At 36.6% G+C, this 17,897-nt stretch overlaps 2 protein-coding genes and 2 pseudogenes across 4 annotated transcripts; 3 read left to right on the forward strand and 1 right to left on the reverse strand.

Annotated features, from left to right (window-relative positions):
- Positions 1–1,284: 1,284 nt before the first annotated feature.
- Positions 1,285–3,688, forward strand: LOC114719748 (peroxiredoxin-2F, mitochondrial). The gene is made up of 5 exons (XM_028905277.1): positions 1,285–1,552; positions 1,900–1,929; positions 2,228–2,386; positions 3,031–3,125; positions 3,286–3,688. The coding sequence occupies exons 1-5, from the start codon at positions 1,349–1,351 to the stop codon at positions 3,389–3,391; spliced, it is 594 nt and encodes a 197-aa protein (XP_028761110.1). The 5' UTR covers positions 1,285–1,348; the 3' UTR covers positions 3,392–3,688.
- A 984-nt stretch (positions 3,689–4,672) lies between these two features.
- Positions 4,673–6,068, forward strand: LOC114719728 (glucose and ribitol dehydrogenase-like; annotated as a pseudogene).
- A 325-nt stretch (positions 6,069–6,393) lies between these two features.
- On the reverse strand, positions 6,394–11,248 carry LOC114719739 (glucose-1-phosphate adenylyltransferase large subunit 3, chloroplastic/amyloplastic-like; annotated as a pseudogene).
- Positions 11,249–14,293: 3,045 nt separating this feature from the next.
- On the forward strand, positions 14,294–17,363 carry LOC114719740 (uncharacterized GPI-anchored protein At5g19250-like). Of its 3 annotated transcripts, none has more exons than XM_028905262.1 (2): positions 14,294–14,464; positions 16,539–17,363. In XM_028905262.1, the coding sequence occupies exons 1-2, from the start codon at positions 14,380–14,382 to the stop codon at positions 17,042–17,044; spliced, it is 591 nt and encodes a 196-aa protein (XP_028761095.1). In that variant the 5' UTR covers positions 14,294–14,379; the 3' UTR covers positions 17,045–17,363. The 3 variants fall into 3 exon arrangements, with proteins under 3 accessions (XP_028761095.1, XP_028761093.1, XP_028761096.1); XM_028905260.1 differs by having other exon boundaries at positions 14,296–14,464; positions 16,536–17,363; XM_028905263.1 differs by lacking the exon at positions 14,294–14,464 and adding an exon at positions 14,568–14,746 and having other exon boundaries at positions 16,536–17,363.
- Positions 17,364–17,897: the final 534 nt, after the last annotated feature.

A 17,897-nucleotide genomic window follows, 5' to 3' on the forward strand; every position in this document is an offset into this window, starting at 1 on the left:
TATTTAGGACTAAAACCAACTCAATAATTGGATCCTATATTAAGGACCGGAGGAGTATAGTATAATAATACAGAATTACCTTTTCACAATTAATCCAGACAGGCACCTAATCACGTGGGAAAAAAAAATTTATATGCAGTTCACTTTGTGCGCCCTATTCCCTCTGAACATATAATTATATAATTTACAAGCAAATATATGCATGTTTTTCACACTCCTAACCCTTTGGGTAAATTATCTAAGAAAAATGACATAAAAAGAAGTTAAAAATTTATAAATACCAAATAAAGAATATTAACAAAAAATTCAATGTTATTTGTAAATTCAGTGTTGTCAACACCAAATAAACTATTGTTACTAAATCTAATTTGAAATTTAGTAATTTCTAGCTTCTTTTTTGTCATTCTTCTAATTACCTACTGCCTGATACTTGTGACTAATTTTTATTAAAGTTGAATATGTAACGTTAATTGGGGGAAAACTCTTCCAACAATTTCATTTATTTAGAAGACTTGAACTCAAAATCTAATTAAATAGTTTTTTTTTCTTGTCCTAAATATAAGAGCTAGTTGATAGGTTTATTTTTTTGTTCTAAATGTGAAGCCTTAATTTAATTCACTTTGTTTCTTATATTTTATAATTTTTTTCTCAAACTATCCCAATTGTTTGCTCATATTACAAGCATCAATAGGGTAATTTTCAATACAAATAACTTAAAGTGGATATTTTCAAAACATCCTCACAAATTGTTTTTTTTTTTAATTTTTGGAAAGAGGTTGGGCTCACCCACGATCCAAGGGTAGGACGAAATCTCCCTTCCTCCTAGGTCATACCAATGTTGGGCAGGGCGAGCCATCAATTACTCTCAGGCGTTTACCTAGGCACCCAAGAGTTAGAATGCCTCCCCAAGCGCCGCGACTAAAACCACAATAAAATGGTACTCTTCAGGGATCGAACACATGCCAATTTAGTCATATATCTCACCCCTTCACCAACTGAACCCACGGATGATGGGTCCTCACAAATTGTTATGCGAATAACTTAAGGAGTTTGTTGAATAAGGCTTTTGAGTGATCATATATAGGCTGAGTGTTAGGACGCAGGCCCAAGTGTTATTTGCTCTGGGCTCAATAGCTGGAGCATTGTGGGCCCCTTGAAGACGAAGATGAAGAAAAGGGCAAAGTTTCAGGCGGAACAGGCCGTTAGAAGCAAAGCAATCTTGTATTCTGGTTCTTTATTGCTAATTTGCCAGCATCGACCCCAAGTAAGCAACCACCTTTGGCCGCATTTTGTCCTTTCTACAGATTCTGGTGACCCGTGAGAAGGAGCAATCTTGAATCCACAAGACATGGCATCCTCCGTCGTGAAGCGAGCTACTTGCTCCGCCGTGGCTGTTCTTCGATCCGGAGCGTCACTGAGGTCTTACGCTAGAGTTGCATCTGGCACTGACATAATCGCTGCCGCACCTAATGTTTCTCTCCAGAAAGCTCGCTCCTGGGATGATGGGGTCTCATCTAAGTTCTCCACCACTCCTCTCAAAGATATCTTCAAGGTCCCCCCGCCAACCCCTTCCCAAGAAGAATATTTTTTTGGTGTTGAATTGCTTGTTTGATGTTTCGTTTTTGTTTTTGTTTTCAAAGGTGAATTTTCAATTTGGTCCATGCATTACTTGCAATATTGTCAGCTAGAAAGACGCGGATTTTGGATTAAATAAATGGAATGGCAATGTTGCAACTTGCTAGAGTCTTTACTCTTCGCCAAATTTGGGGACATTATGAATTATGAATTAAATAAAACTTGAGCCTATCTTTCGATTTTTTTTAATCCCTTTCTTTTTCTTTCTTTGTTTCATCATATTTGGTCTCGCTTCTAAGATCTTTTACATTCATGATGTTTCAGGACAAGAAAGTGGTCATCTTCGGCCTTCCTGTAAGTTGCCATGACAGTATGCTTTAAATAACGTATAACATGTTATGCATTTTGTGGTGTTTGTATTACTGTTAGCATACACTCCCTCAATTTGACATATGGTTGTGAATGTATTCTGCTTATTTTTTACTTTCTGTGGTATTTGTCTTCCTCCTTTCAAAGGACAAAAAATTGATGTTAATATGGGGGAATGGATGCTTTCTATTATATATATGGAGCTTTTTGAAAGAAACTGTCATCTTGTTATTTGTATTCATCTAAAGCAATCTGCTTATCATGATGATTTGGAATGTCTCAGGGTGCATACACAGGAGTTTGCTCAAACAAACATGTTCCTGCTTACAAAGACAATATTGAAAAGTTTAAGGCTAAAGGCATTGATTCTGTTGTTTGTGTGTCTATCAATGATCCGTATGTTATGAATGCGTGGGCGGAGAAACTTCAAGCCCAAGATGCTGTAAGTTAGCCCTGCCCTTTTCCTTGACCATCAAGAGTACACCATGCACTGTGTTTTCAATTTCCGTCCTTGACAATCATTGTATTGGTCATTAGTTTTTAGCCTTAAAAATTAGTTATTCTCTATTTCCACTTCCATCTTGCTGTCTTTTTGTTACCCATTTCTTGTTTGGTAACTCGCAAGATCATTCGTTTTCACTTTGAAACCTTGTGCGTGTCCATCATAAGTTTTAGTGTTAGCTGGTTCGGTATTTAGTTCACCAGTTATCGCAACACATAATAGCAGTCTGCCTCTTCTAGGATTGGATTTTTAGAAAATGAGAAGGATTAGAGACTTTTGGTTGTTGTTTGATTTGACTAGAGACTTTGTTTTGGCAAAAGGTATTGAGGTTTCTTTCCCCCCAATTTTTATAGTGATTGGGTGACTAGAATACCTAAAGTTGCAATAATTGTTGACGTGCAAGAAGAATAAAGTGATTTTTTATGAACTTTGTCCTCCCAGAAGCCCAAAAATGTATTTAATCTATATGGAGATTGTGTCCTTTACAACACATACTATGGCCACAGTTGCATTAGTATTGATGTTTGTGTCGGATTATCATGCTTCAATAACTGAGTTTTGGGGTGTAAAACATTTTTTTGCAGATTGAATTTTATGGGGACTTCGATGGGAGCTTCCATAAAAGCTTGGATTTAGTAACAGATCTCTCGGGTGCTCTGCTCGGAACTCGATCTCAAAGGTATACTGCTCATGCTAAAAATCTGTCGTGCACATGACTATTATGTGGTCTTGAACATGTTTTACGGAATTTGCTTTCTACATGATGACATGAATCTTCTCTGCCTTCCACTATTATTTTTGCTTCTCTCTAAAGAATAGCTTGTGTTGTTTTGGTGTAGATGGTCAGCTTATGTGGTAGATGGGAAAGTTAAGGCTCTTAACGTTGAAGAAGCTCCATCTGATGTCAAGGTTTCTGGTGCAGATACCATTCTGGAACAGATTTGAAGTTTCTATGCTTTGTATGCATATAAGATTGTAATAATATGTTCTTTTGTTTTCCCCCCCATCCCCATAAGATGTAACCCTCCCATAAGATGTGTATCTGATGCTTCCGGCAGAGGGGCAATGCTGTAAGTTGCGTCTCTGATGCTTCCTTTGTTTATCGGTAACAAAAGCGGCTAATGGCAAATAAGTTTCTTGCATGAAGCATGTCTGTTTGACGTGTAATGATCTCTCTTAGCCGTTTCTTGGGGGGTCATTTACGAGCTCTAATCTATTATCAGACTCTTCTTTTAGCTTTCACCCTGCATCTTTTTACTATACATATCCCTTGGTCACTTCCGGTGTAGTTCCAGAGTCATATATTGTATCTACGGCATTTCCCCTTTGAAAAGTTACATGTTCCGGAGCTTGACAAATCAAAAACATAAATCTGTTAGGGTGCCAATTATTGTCCAAACCTGCTCTGCCAAGCTTGAAGCTTTTAGCAATAATGCTATTAGCAGATGTTTATTATTATTTTTTTTTTTAAAAGTAAGCAATGTGAAAGCATATAAATATATGTATGATATTACTTCTTTTTTAATTTAATCTGTTTTTAAATTTTTAATTTGTGTGTGTGTGTGTCAGTGTGTCTGTGTGCACACTCGCTAAATACAAAAGATCAGTTAGATTGTTTCAGTATCGCACTCTCGCCCTTGAGATCTTGTAGAAACTATTCAATCTCTTCCACAGTAATGCTTAACTTCAAACTTTGAAGACAAAATTCACAACGTTTAAATTACAGCTTATTGTTAGTATATGACATACAGCAATCTTTGAAGTTCCAAACAATGTGAGGTTCTGTCTTCATATGATTCATTTTCAGCTTTGTGTAATTAGACAAAGTAAACTTGAAATCATTGTTCAACATGCGATAACTTGCAGAAGTAGCCCCAAGGGAGATGGTACAGATGCAGCTGGACTGCACCGCTCTGCCAACACAGCCTTGAGCTTATCCCCAGTCCTACACATGACCAGAAGACTCCACATATGAAAGCTCCTATGACACGTTGGCATTATAAATTACACGTGGCACCCATATCCCCTCGTACCTGTCGATCATTCCCCATTCGAGGGGCCATTACTCATGCCTACAACAGCATCATCTGCTCATTATCACAACACGTAGTTCTAACTTGTAAACTCACCTCCTACTTATATTATTATACTCTCTGCAATTGATCTTCATGCAGCAAAAAGGGTTCTTCGCCATCACGATCACAAACTGTTTCTGATTCTGCAGAAATGGCCAGCAATGAGCAGAAGTTCCCTCCCAGAGCCAACAAACCCACCCCGGCAAACAACATGTCATGGATCCCACCCCACAATCCACCATTCCTCACTACAAGCCTTCTAATAAACTCCAGGTACACAATACTCACCTCCTTTTACTTGGATAACTAATCTGAAAATACTCAAAAAATTAGTTAAATTAGTTACTTGGATAACTACCGAAATCTCTTTAGCATATACAATCAATATAGATAATTGGGAGAAAAATTATAAATTTGGGATTAAAATTTGGGATATAGGGAAAGGTGGCGTTGGTGACAGGAGGAGACTCGTGAAGGGACAAGAAGACAAGGACAAGGACGACACTCTTCAGATGCTGCTTCAGTCGCAGACGGGGATGCCAAAGACCCCATGGCCATAGCTTCCGATATAGGATACGACGAGAATTGCAAGCAAGTGATTGATATCGTCGTCAAAGAGTACGGTCGCATTGATATTCTGGTTAACAACGCAGCAGAACAACACATGACAAAGTCTCTGGACGATATCACTGAAGATCGCCTTGAAAGGGTTTTCAGAACCAACATTTTCTCACAGTTCTTCTTGGTGAGGCATGCAGTGAAGCACATGAAAGAAGGAAGTTCGATAATCAACTCGACGTCGGTGAATGCGTACGGCGGGAATCCGATGACGTTGGACTACACGGCAACGAAAGGAGCCATTGTGGCGTTTACGAGAGGTTTGGCACTGCATCTGGTGAGCAAGGGGATTCGGGTCAATGCGGTGGCGCCGGGGCCGGTGTGGACGCCGTTACAGCCGGCGTCGATGCCTCCTGAAATGATCCAGAAACTGGGGTCGGATGTTCCAATGAATCGAGCAGCTCAACCTGCTGAGATTGCACCCTGTTACGTTTTCCTGGCTTCTCTTCAAGATTCTTCCTACTTCACCGGTCAAGTCCTCCATCCAAATGGTATGTTGCTCTATAATGCCTCATATACTATTTGGGATACAGTGAACAACACAGTAAAGTCTTTTCTCTTTTTTTTTTTTATTAAACTTTATTAAGTTTTCTTTTTTTCTTTTTTGGTCTGCCAAAGACCGTGTAACCTGGTGGCATTAATGATAGGAGTATCATTTTCTATTAAATGGATGCCATTGTAACTCTGTTGATTACGAAGCTTGTATTTTCTTATATTATCTATTCCAATATCCTCATCTCAATTTTTTTCATGTCCCAAACTCGGGTAAAGATAAAGAAGAGTTGAATTAAACTATTCAAAATAAAACTTTGGTTAAATCTCTTTGTGGACATTTTGTATCCAATAAATCAAATACAAATTTGTTTTATTCTTGAGCTTTTTATTTTGTTTTGCAGGCGGCATGATCGTCAACGCTTGAAGTTCCTTAATGCTCAACTGTTGATACGACAGAAATGGTCTCTTGAATGGAACTTGTTTGTGTGTGTGTGTGAAGATATATAATATAAAATAAGCCATGGTACGTGCCTATGTGGAGTTTATAAGTGTGTGAATTTTAATATGCAATAAGTGAGTTGAATTTTTAATAAGTTGCTCTCAGAACTGCTTTCACGTTTTAACATTCTCAAATCTTGTGCATTAGCTTTGTAAGTAAATTTTGATTTGGAGTTTTTTCTTACACTATATATTGATATGGTGGCCCCATGTTTTTGTATTTAATTTGTCAATGATGGCAAAAGGGTCTTTTTCTTTTTCTTTTGCCAACAAAAAGGTTATTCTTGTTTAAGATATATGCCTGCAAGTAATCCGAATAAAGGGCATATGTATACAAACACACACACGCACGTATGCACACACCATGCATGGTTATATTCCTTCATTCCCATCATAATTCATGGGAAAATTGTTTTTAAATGACAAAGCCATCTCCAACTACAGAGTTCTTCAATATAATGGTAACACCAGACCTGATGTAAAACCCTTCAGAAGATCTATCAGCCTCTTGTATGCCCTGCAGTTCATCCAACATCACAAATTCAGTGCTATTTCTTGATTTAAACCATTGCCTCACCTTAATCCACGCTTTTTAACTGATACAAACTAAACTGTTAATTACATATAAGACTATGAAAACATGAGCGTGGAAAGATGAACTTCATCTGCTTAAAATTTTTTCAATACCATATATAAGCTGTGAAAAGGAAACTAGATGTCAGATGGAAAGTGTATGGCATTTTGAAGAATCATACCTCTGAGTTTGCTATTACAACGTTCCTTCCAATTCTGGCATTTTTGTCAATAATGCAGTCTCTGCAGATTAGTAAGACAAAGTGAGAAACTTGAGCAATTGAAACTTATGCTGACCATTCTGGGTCACCAGTTTTTGGCTCGGTTATGTAAGCATTCAGACTGGACTAGGATCCGGTTTCTGGTTGAACCAGATGAACAGGTTTTCATGACATTGATTGAAACTAAACGGTTAGTAATGAAGAATTTGAGTCGCAGCTCCTACTTGATTTTGGTATTTTCTCCTATCCCAATTGGAACTCTTCCCTCAGCTAATAGTGCTGCTATTTCAGCATCAGTTTCATAGAAATCGGCTCCAAGCATCACGGTATCCTGCATAGAAGTGCAACATTTTACAGTTAAATAACTATGTTTTGAAATTTTACAGAACAATACTACTAGTAGTATTTTGGGATGCTTAATTACTGAAACTGAGAAATTCTATGCAAATGAGGAATCAGGTATCTGTGTTTTGCTAAGACCAGACCTTCAAGTGAACGTTTGAATTTATTCTGGATCGGATTCCAACCACACTGTGCTCTATGAAGGAATCCGTCAAGAAGCTTCCATGTGATATGATCGAATCAACAATCTGCACCCACAAGAACAAAAACTCGTATTTAAAATCAATATCAACATTAAATATAAAATTCATAGCAAATTGTATTCACAAATCATTAATAATATGGTTCATTCCTTAAACTTTATGAGGTAAAGAAGAGGTGGAGATTAAATGAAGATAAGTGTTATAGAGTAACTTATGAAGGCAAAGACACTAACCTTACATTTTTCAATCTTTGTTGGAGGCAAGTTTCTTCTTGATGTATACGTTGGTTTTGCTGCGTCATAGAAACTAAAGCGTGGTGGCTGCAAATCACAAAATTTCGAGTTTTAAGGTGACGGACTATAGATCTCAGACATGGAATGATGAACAAACCAGCCAAAACGAAGATTGACTTGAAATTTTTTTTTTTTTGATACAATACTTGAAAATATTTACTGCTTGGAATTTTACAAGTTTAATTGACTCCAAAGCTTCACCTGGACAAAAGATAAGTCAAACACTCACATGCTCGGTTAGGGCCAGATTTGCCTGAAAGAAGGATCTGATGGTTCCTATGTCCTCCCAGTAGTCATTGAAAAGATAAGCCTACAGGAAAATGTTCACTTCAAATAGAATTTTATAGATCATAATCTGTTAAAATGAACTTTCTGACATACAATAATTACATGAACATGACAATCTGATGGGTGCTTAAGTAGGATGGATAATCCTACCCAAAAGCTAAATGTTAAAATGGGAGCTCAGTGTCGGACTTAGTATCTCATACTATTAGGTCCCTATCACAATCCTATGTCTTACCATAAGTGAAATAACAATAAACTACCATAGAGAACTGTATTTAAAGGCTTTGAGACATATGCTGAGTCAGACCTTCATGTAGAATTCTCCAGCAGAGGCAGGAATGACCTCGGATCCAAAGTCATTTGCAGTTGGAAAACGCCATCTGAATGATAGACATTACAGAACTTAGCAATAGATGAAACGGAATAGACAGAAATGCCTTACGTTAAGCTAAGTAATTTGCTGTACCTTAATAGGTTTAGAAGTATCTCCTTCTTGAAGACATACACTCCCATGGAAGCAATGTATGGCTTCTCACGAGCCTCATCTGGTGATAGGCCCAGCACTGTTGTATCTACTTGCTAAAAATATGAAGCACCATTTCTAAAATACTAACTCTGATTTCTGAACTCACTCCTGGTACGCTAGCAGTATGATAAACATGAGTATTATTACCATTGCTTTCAGGTCTTGCCCTTTTGGCTTTTCACTGAATGAAAGTATCCTTCCATTGTTGTCTATCCTCATCAGACCAAAATCTGAGGCACGGCTATCATGAATCCACGGTAGAATTTTAAAATGACAACAATTATGGAACTTAGGATAAAACATCATAGTATGAAATGACAGATCTAATCTACTTGAAGATCTGTTCACTATATTTGCAAACACAGACCTCTGAGCAGCCCTAACTATAGTCTTATATATGCTAGTCTTAAGTATGAGAAAAGAGAGAGGAAATCAACCATGTTAACCCCAAAGATACAAATGTAAGTGATGGATAATGAAAAGACAGATTGTTACTATACCATTTAATAGGAGATAGATAGGTTAAGTCAATCATAGAGACATTTACATGCCTATCCATGATTGACTTATCAATCTCTCTCTCTCTCTCTCTCTCTCTATACAGTTACCAGTGGGCCCCATTAGGGACACTTCTCCTTCTATTTATAAGATAAGAACCTTCAACCTTGTTGTATGAAAATCGAGTCCCTTTAAAAATCTCTATAATTGAGAAAGCTAATATGTGAAGCAAGCAATCTACCTGTCATCCATTGGAAGACAAGAAAGAGTGATGTCTGCACCGCTCAGTCGATGACTCTGCAAATCACAAAGTCATTACTTATAAGAGTCAATATTTTGACGAGAGATACAGAAAGCACTCTCTTAAAGTGGCTTGAATATGGACTTACTTTAACAAAGTCCATATAGTCCATCCTGTACAGGTGATCCCCAGAAAGAATCACTACATCTTCAATAATCTTACTTCGTGGATCCTAGAACAATCAAAAGCACACTCTAAATCATCAAGCTAAACCATCCAAACAGCATTTAGATTCTGTCTTGCCTTTGTAGTGAATCTTAAGAAAAGGAAAAACAATCAGGGGAAAAATGACATTTAGATGGGCAGTTCTTATGAAACACCTCAAAGAGCCAATGGAACTGACGCACAGCATCTGCAGTACCTTGAAACCAATTCTTGCCTTCTACACCTGGAGTTTGAGTAGCAGCAAGAACCTAAAAACAGAACAAGCATCCTTAGAAGCCTAACATCATATAAAAATGAATGTATCCTAAACAACAAAAATACATCCCAAAGGATGATATATACCTCGACAAAGCCATCTCCAAAGGTGACTCCATTGCCAGAGCTGTAAGCACGGGCAATGTGCCTGTTCAGTTCAATGATTGTGAATTGAACTGAGTCAGAATGTACACTTTGTTGATCCCACTATTAATACAATTGCTCATTGGTACATCAATCAGCCTGTATGAACCTCCAATAGGAACCTATCACGGCGCCACAAACACATAATGACTATTCATAATCTAATGGATATGCCAATGCACTCATGATGCTATGGGATCAATCAAAATACCCCCTACGTCCTAAATATAGGAGCTAATTAGGAGATCTACTTTGATCGTAAATATAAAAGCTCAATCCATTTTGTCTCCAAAATATATAACTTTTTCTTCAAACCATTCGTATTGAATGCACATATTAAGCAATTTCCATCAATACATACGATAGCTAAAGAGAGTATTTCAAAAAAATAAACACACATTTCTTTTAACAAATAACCAACTCAACAAATTTTCTTGATATCCGCAAATTAGTTATTTAGGTCAACCAGAGGAAGTAAAAGAGAAGAATATAACATACAGACTTACGGCAGGTTTGGCACGGCGCTTAGTGAGAGGAAAGAGACGAGTGCCAGCTCCTCCACCAAGTATGACTGCCACAACCGTTCTTGAGTCCTTCATTTCCGTTCCCAAGTCCCTCAACTACATCACTCCATTTGCCAATTCATCAAAACCCAATACTTTTTGAAACGTGTTTAGAGTTTTTGGGCTCAACTTAACCACACCATTCATTATCTCTATCCACAGATTCAAATCAGCATCAACAATACAAGTTTTAACGTCAATGCAGACATAAAACGTAAGATTGTAATGAGGTAAGACCCATTTATCAAAGTTGCTATCTTGTCACATAAAAATCCAAACTTTGTGCACATAACATACTTTTCAAGTTTGATTTACGTTCTTGAACAAATTTAGTGAGGTAGCTAACCTTGGATTCGGTGGTCACATCAGCAGTTAGCGACAAGCTGATGTGTGTCCTCCTATTTGAGCACCCATCTCCTTTTTGCTGTGCTTGGGCTGGCTTCAGCTTCATTTTCAGTTTCCGACTCATGAAGTCCCCATTAGTAAACTTAAGAAGTCCCCAATTCCCATCAACCAATCCTGTTGCTCCACGTAATTGGGCGGGACATGAGAGAGATAACCGGCCGTCCGCCGAGACAACCATATTTTTCGGTGAATCTGCGCGAGTAACTGTTCTGCCTGACGTGAAGCGGAGAGGAATGATCTGTGCTTACATGGACGGCAGGTTATTGGAGGATTGTGCCACGTTATCCATATCGAATAGTGTCCACCAATTAGATGGGCGATTTGAGGAAGGAAAACGACAAGTTACTCCCGGTGTGCACTCGCTTGATATTGCGTGGAGCCATTTTGGCATCTTTGGACTAGAATGAGAATATACTGAATATTACGGAATATCAGGCGGAAAATATAGATACACACAGACGATAAAAGAAAAATACGGCGTTTGAAAGCTGAAAAGCATGTAGAACTTGCGTTTTTAAACAGGAAAAATTACACATAGGTCCCACAAGACAATTAATTCATAAAAAATCTCTAAAAATTCCAAAATAATTCATAAATCCCAGGGATCTGTTTGTAATAAATTGAAATTATGGAATTACTTATTTACTCCCATTAATTTTATTGCAATAATTTATTTACAACCTCAACAATGACTGTTGACAACCCGAAAAGAAATAGTTAACAACCTCGACAGTGCCCCTGACAACTCACTTGTGGGATACAGGGGCACTGTCGAGGTTGTTAACCATTTCTCCTCATGTTGTCAACAACTACTGTTGAGGTTGTAAATAATGGGGTAAATAGGTAATTTCACAATTATAATTTATTACACACAAGTCCCTGGAAACTTGGGAGTTATTTTGGGATTTTAAGGGACTTTTTGTGAATTAATTGTTTTGTATGGGATCTGAGTGTAATTTTTCCTTTTAAACATGGCTTAGGGGGATATTGGGAAGAGTGACTTTAAAAAAGTTGGTTTCATATAAGTAATAATTTCTCCCACGTACTTATCTCAATCCGCATAAGATCACCTCTAAAAAGTTAATCAAAACCTCTCTTGATTGATCAATATTGTTCCCATCACCCTGAGTCCCCTTTTACCTTTCCGTTGCATGTCATTCAAAAACTAACGGCGGCGGCGAATCACAGGGGACCATAATGATGGAGTTATGACGACGGAAAATGATGGCGAAGGAGCTTACATTGTCTTGAAGCTGACATGTTATGCCTCTTTAATTCCACCATTTTTTAATGGCGGGGCAGGAGGTGATTCATAAAAGTTGTCTTCTTGGGGTCATGGTTCAATGACACAAGTCCATAGATCAAGTTCATGTGATTGATTTGGTGGATCAATGGATCGTGAGATCCATTAATACGTTATTTTATAGTCAAGTCTACTGATCCAGTACTGGAATTCTCTTTTTTTTTTTTTTTTGATGCGCTAATAACTTAACATTCTAAATTTTTCCGTCATGTATATTTTTTCCATGGCTCCCTCCATCACCCAAAAGTATAGTAAAAAATAATCCCTCCGGTTTAAAATATAAGTTAAATTTTATTTATTACGTTTATCAAAAAACTAATTAAAATCAATTTAAAACAATAAATGTGTAAGGCATATATTTGTTTTTCTAAATATATCCTTATTAATGAAGAGAATAAGTAAAAGATGTAATAAATAAATTAAAAAAGAAAAAGAATATATGAGGGTAAAATTAGAAAAAACTCATTAAATGCTTGGACAAAAGTGAATATTATCTTATAAAAAAAACCAACCTCTTTAAAAAGGTTTAGCTTATATTTTAAAGTGGAGGGAATAGCTTAATGGACATATTTTGATAAGTTAGTGATGAAGTCAAAATTACTCCTAAAAATTATTTTAAGGATAAAATTTCTTGTGAAAAATTGAGCACTTTACGAATAAAATTGCATCATAGAATATTTTAAGATTTTGAATACGCTTAAAAATATATTTCACACTGATCCTTTATTTTATAATCAAAATGTCTTCTTATCTATCACTTTGGAAAACAAAACTTTTTTTTTTGACTCACTTTGGAAAGCAAAACTTAAGACAAATGTTATCCAAACAATTAAGGGCTTGTTTGGATTTGCCAATGGTAAAAGTACACGGAAAAACGTGAAACTGAGGTTTGTGGCTTATTGTAGCTCAGAAGATTGTTTGGGCGGGGTTTCTTTTCTAACTGACTTATAGAAAAAAGTAACTTTTCTAACTGACTTATCCAACTCAATCTGGATTAACTTTTCTAACTGACTTATAGGAAAATCATGCAAAGCTTACAATCTAATTAGTTATGTGATCCCATTTACTTTAATTAGAGACTAAATAAATTTTAATTTATATTCATGTTTGTCCATTATGTATATTTAATTAATTATCTACAATGTATTTTCAAATTTTTCTTCGTAACAAATATTTTTATTCTATAATTTCACAAATAAACTATTTATATTTTATCATAATAATTTTATGTGTTTTTTAAACTATTATCACATTAAAAATATAAAATTTCAAAAACTACTCCATGCCATTTTCAGTCATTTTACAACTAAACTAACTTTTCTATTAATCATCCAAACAACTTTTAACTTTTTCAACTGACTTTTTAAAAACACCTATCCAAATATAAATTGCATTGCACTAACTGATTTTTACTCTAATTTCAGTTACAAAAGTCAGTTGGATTAGAAGTCAGTTTTACCCAACGCCAATTCAAACATACCCTAACACTTCAGGATTCACGTACACCTTTTTTATGTGAGATTTGGAGGTTCAAAAGAAAAATTAAATTTGAATCTGAACAACCATGGTGAATTGGTGATCACGTATTCACGTTAGTAGTTTACTTTCTTTTTTTTTTTTATTAAACTGCTAGCTTCTGTCTTTAATATGAGATTTTGTTTGATTTTGATTTTAGTTTTAAATATAAGACGTCAATCCACTTTATCTCTCATATTTATTTATTTTTTCCTAATATAATTCTTCTAACAATGGTAGTTCTAACCAATATATTTGATTAACAAGGATATTTTAAAAAAGATAACACCTATTTATTACAAATAACTAATTTAATTTTTTTTAATCTTTTTAAATTAGTTAACTAGCTTTTATAATTAGGATTGGAAGTAGTATTTTTTTAGCCACCGACAGGCATGGATTCGTAATCATGAAAATAACGGCCGTTTTCTGGGAGAAAACATGGAGACAATAATAGGCATGTGAAAGAAGGAAGTGGAAACACGGGTGAAACGCTGTCGTCTGACTGTTGGGACGTCGTCGTCGACTCGGTACCAGCCAGCCTTGCTTCAGTTTAAAGAAACAGAACGACCGCCAACCCATTAGTACTCGCCGACGCCTTTACTCAAAGCCCGAGTCAGTCTTTTGTCTGCCATTAACATTTCTACTTCTCATGGCTTTCTCCAAGTTTTCTCTGTTTCTCTCGCTTCTTCTTTCTTCCATTCTCTTCCTCGGTCATCCTGTTCTGAGCGACGATGGTGAGTTTCCACTCTCTTAATTTCGTTTTTATGTCTAGTCATCTGAACAGTGACACTCATTTGAGCATTAAAGTTTTCGACTTGCTGCTGCTACGTCATTCATTTTATATGTTTTATTTAGTTCAACTTTAGTCTTTGCGAACTGGATCTGAAGTCACTGATCTAGGATTGCTGAGTTAGCGGGGGTAAGATACAAAATCAGAGAAGAGAATTAATATGAACGAGTTCAAGCCTCGATTCATTAGGCTGGCCCCTGTATGCTGTGTTTACAATGAGATATGGGTACACAATCTAAAATCTATCTGTATAAAATTATTTCCTAACAGCGTATAGTTTTGATTTTTTTTTTTTTAAGGGGTTGCTGATCTGGTAGACTTGTTCATTGATTTGATGCTGCTTTTTTCTGGCACTTGGAAAATGTGCTTGATTTTAGCATATACAGCATCGGGTTATAGAGAGAACTAAGGTTGAGTTTTGGATGAATGATAATTATCCATTGATGATTGAACGCATTTTTTCTGTTTTCAATGTATTTGCATCTTTGTCCAAAATTTCAAGAAACGATTTTTAAATGGTGATGAGATTAGGCCTCAGGGGATCTGTAAAATGGAAACAGAACTCTTGCAGACTGGAATTTTTTTCTAAGTAATGCTGATTTCTTGATGTAATTTAGCCAAGCTTATAAGCTACTTGAAACTTTGGTTTAGATTGTTGTAACACTTTCTTATCCAATAACCTACCAGACACACGTAGAGAGAATCTAATAATTTAAGCAATGGATTGACAAAAAGAAAGTGATTCAAGTTACGGAGACTATTAGAGCTTCCAAGTCTCTCCAGTTTAGTGGTTCGTCGTCATTGTGTCTTCACTTTCAGTGGTCTTATGTTGTAAGCATGTAATACCAATCTTTGGATTCTTGGGATGCATCACTTGGGGAATAAGTTTTTACGTAAGAGAAGCAATTAAAACAGATATAACCAGCTGATTTTTCTCAAACCAAACATAATAGTCAGGATTAGGTAAACCAGTGGGTAACATGGGAGAAGGTGCGGCAATTGTGCCATCTATGTGGCCGAACAGATGCTGACCATAGAGATAGGGTAGCGTCTGAGCATGCCAGATTAAGTAGTTGTCATTAGTGAGTTTTACTGTAATGAAATGGGGAATGTTGGAAGGGGTATAGGAAGACAAACTTGTGTATGATGATGAAGGTGCAAGAACACCAACATCTGTGGAAGATTGTTCTGCCATCCTGACACTATACAATCAGCGGCTGCTCTGATACCATAGTGAATCATATGCAGAATATAAAAATGCATAAAGCAAAAGGTAATCTGTTATTACATTTCATTGAATCAATTTAATAATTGTTGGGTATTTATGGGACACCTCGGAGTTCAATAGCAGGACACGTACACTAACAACCAAATATTCTTGAGCATAAATTAGCGATTTGTCCCGTGTGATTTTTCAAGCTGTTCTTTTGCTGACGTGTTGGGGGAAGAGGGAATTGTATTCTGGTTAATAGTTTGGCTCTAGTTTAGCAAGTGCTTTGCTGAGTAAACTTTGGAAACTTTAGAAGTGTAGTTGCTTGTCTCAGTCTTATTCGTTCTTCCTCATTTTAATCACCTTATTTTTAGGATTCCCTTCAACCTGTTGAAAGATAAAATCCTTGTCTTCTTCTGTAGATGAGAATTTTACAAGCACCTTGGAACTGAATCTTCATTCCAATACCTAGAGTCACTTGTACTTGCTCAAACTAAAACGTTTACTATCCTTTCCTGGTAGGTGGACAAGATATATGTCACCAGGCTTCCCAACCCTGTTAGAAATTGATGTAACTTATCTGACATAAACATACTGCCCGGAATATATTGATCCTCTGCTCAGCCTGGCATGTTTCTTCTTTCAATACTTGTCTGCATATATAGCAATAGCACCATCACCATATAGCGAAAAATAGAAATATATAACAATAGCACCATGTACCTTGAAAATCATTATTTCACAGTCATCCATACTCAATAAAGTTGGTATCATGGGACTGAACGAACTTAATTTTTGCCGGCAGAAGAAGACAAGCTTTATCAGGGAATCAACGAGTATCGGAAGACCCTAAAGTTGACAACACTAACCAAAAATGACAATGCTGAGTGCCTTGCTGATGAACTAGCTGACCAGTTTAAGAATCAGCCCTGTACGAACGCCACAGGTGCCAACACAGTACCAGGAACTGAGCCCCAGTTTCCCAATTATCCAAACCTTTTGGCTAAATGTCACTTGAATGTTTCCAACACAAGGGATGGAGCTGTGATGCCTGCCTGCGTTCCTGGCCTGGATCCGAGCCTTGTCCTCCCAAATTTCACAAAGTCGCTCTACTCCCAAAATCTCAATGACACAAAGTATACCGGAATTGGTATTGGCTCTGATAATGACTGGATTGTTGTTGTGCTGACCACTAGCACTGCAGAGGGAAGCTATGCGCGGGCTACTTCTAATGGTGCTGATATGATTTCCAAGACCGGTTTAATGTACTGTTCAATGCTTTTGCTGGCACTTGGCAACATTTTCATGCTGTGAATGTAGAAGATTACTACTAGCAAGAGAGGGTCTTCCTTTTTTACAGACTACGAAGAAGACAAATGTTTTTTGAAGAGATAAAGAAATCCCTTTGTAACTGCTGTTTCGGTATTGATTGATTGCGGAATGATACAGAAGACAAATACAAGAAAAAAACTAATTCATTCCCATGGTTGTTAAATCTTATTGTCGTCGTCATCAACATTCTTGAGGGTATAGTGTGGAATTCCAAATGTCATGTGAACTGGAAGCAATAAATTTTATTTGTGGCCACTTCGGGTATTTAGTTTCCTTATGTAATTTCTGATGCTTAGCCTGAGGTGGAGTTTAGTCTCATAAAGCAGTAAGTAAACATTGTTTCTGAAAAACAAATCAACTCAAGTGAATAAAATTAGAAAAGCAAGAGAAGATGGTTAGTTGACTTCTGAATTCAGTGGATTTGAAGAGCTGTGACGTCTAGATTCTAATGTCTTCACGCAACTTAATATCTTTATTCAAGAGTTTTAGAATCAGAAATTAGAAATAATCATATTTTTGGGGAACATAGTGTTGTGAAATAATGCAATATGTGTGTCAAATAAAGTCCCACATGGGAAAGATGAGAAGAAGTCTAAGTGTATAAATGAGATCAAGCATCCTTGGGGGGTAAATGGGCCAAGAAGGAAGTGGGTCTCGTGTACACAACAACAAGTCACTAGGAGGGAAACGCAGTTGTAAACTGGCGATTTCTCCCCTTGCGCGTGAATTAAACGCGGCAAAGCCTCATTTTACGAAAATTATTTTAAACTTTGTTGAATATTTTTTTTTAATAAAATTATGCTTACCAGAAAAGCCTTATTTTGGACCTGTTAAA

Source organism: Neltuma alba, unplaced genomic scaffold, assembly GCF_004799145.2.
Source record: "Neltuma alba isolate B1F8T4 unplaced genomic scaffold, ASM479914v2 tig00011941_pilon, whole genome shotgun sequence".
NCBI classification, from domain to species: domain Eukaryota; kingdom Viridiplantae; phylum Streptophyta; class Magnoliopsida; order Fabales; family Fabaceae; genus Neltuma; species Neltuma alba.

Excerpts from the sequence above, each read along its gene's own strand:
- LOC114719748 (XM_028905277.1), top strand. The coding sequence starts at position 1,349 with ATGGCATCCTCCGTCGTGAAGCGAGCTACTTGCTCCGCCGTGGCTGTT. Across the intron at positions 1,930-2,227 it reads TGGTCATCTTCGGCCTTCCT|GGTGCATACACAGGAGTTTG; the intron begins GTAAGTTGCCAT and ends GGAATGTCTCAG. Across the intron at positions 3,126-3,285 it reads CTCGGAACTCGATCTCAAAG|ATGGTCAGCTTATGTGGTAG; the intron begins GTATACTGCTCA and ends GTTTTGGTGTAG.
- LOC114719740 (XM_028905260.1), top strand. The coding sequence starts at position 14,380 with ATGGCTTTCTCCAAGTTTTCTCTGTTTCTCTCGCTTCTTCTTTCTTCC. Across the intron at positions 14,465-16,535 it reads TCCTGTTCTGAGCGACGATG|AAGAAGACAAGCTTTATCAG; the intron begins GTGAGTTTCCAC and ends TTTTGCCGGCAG.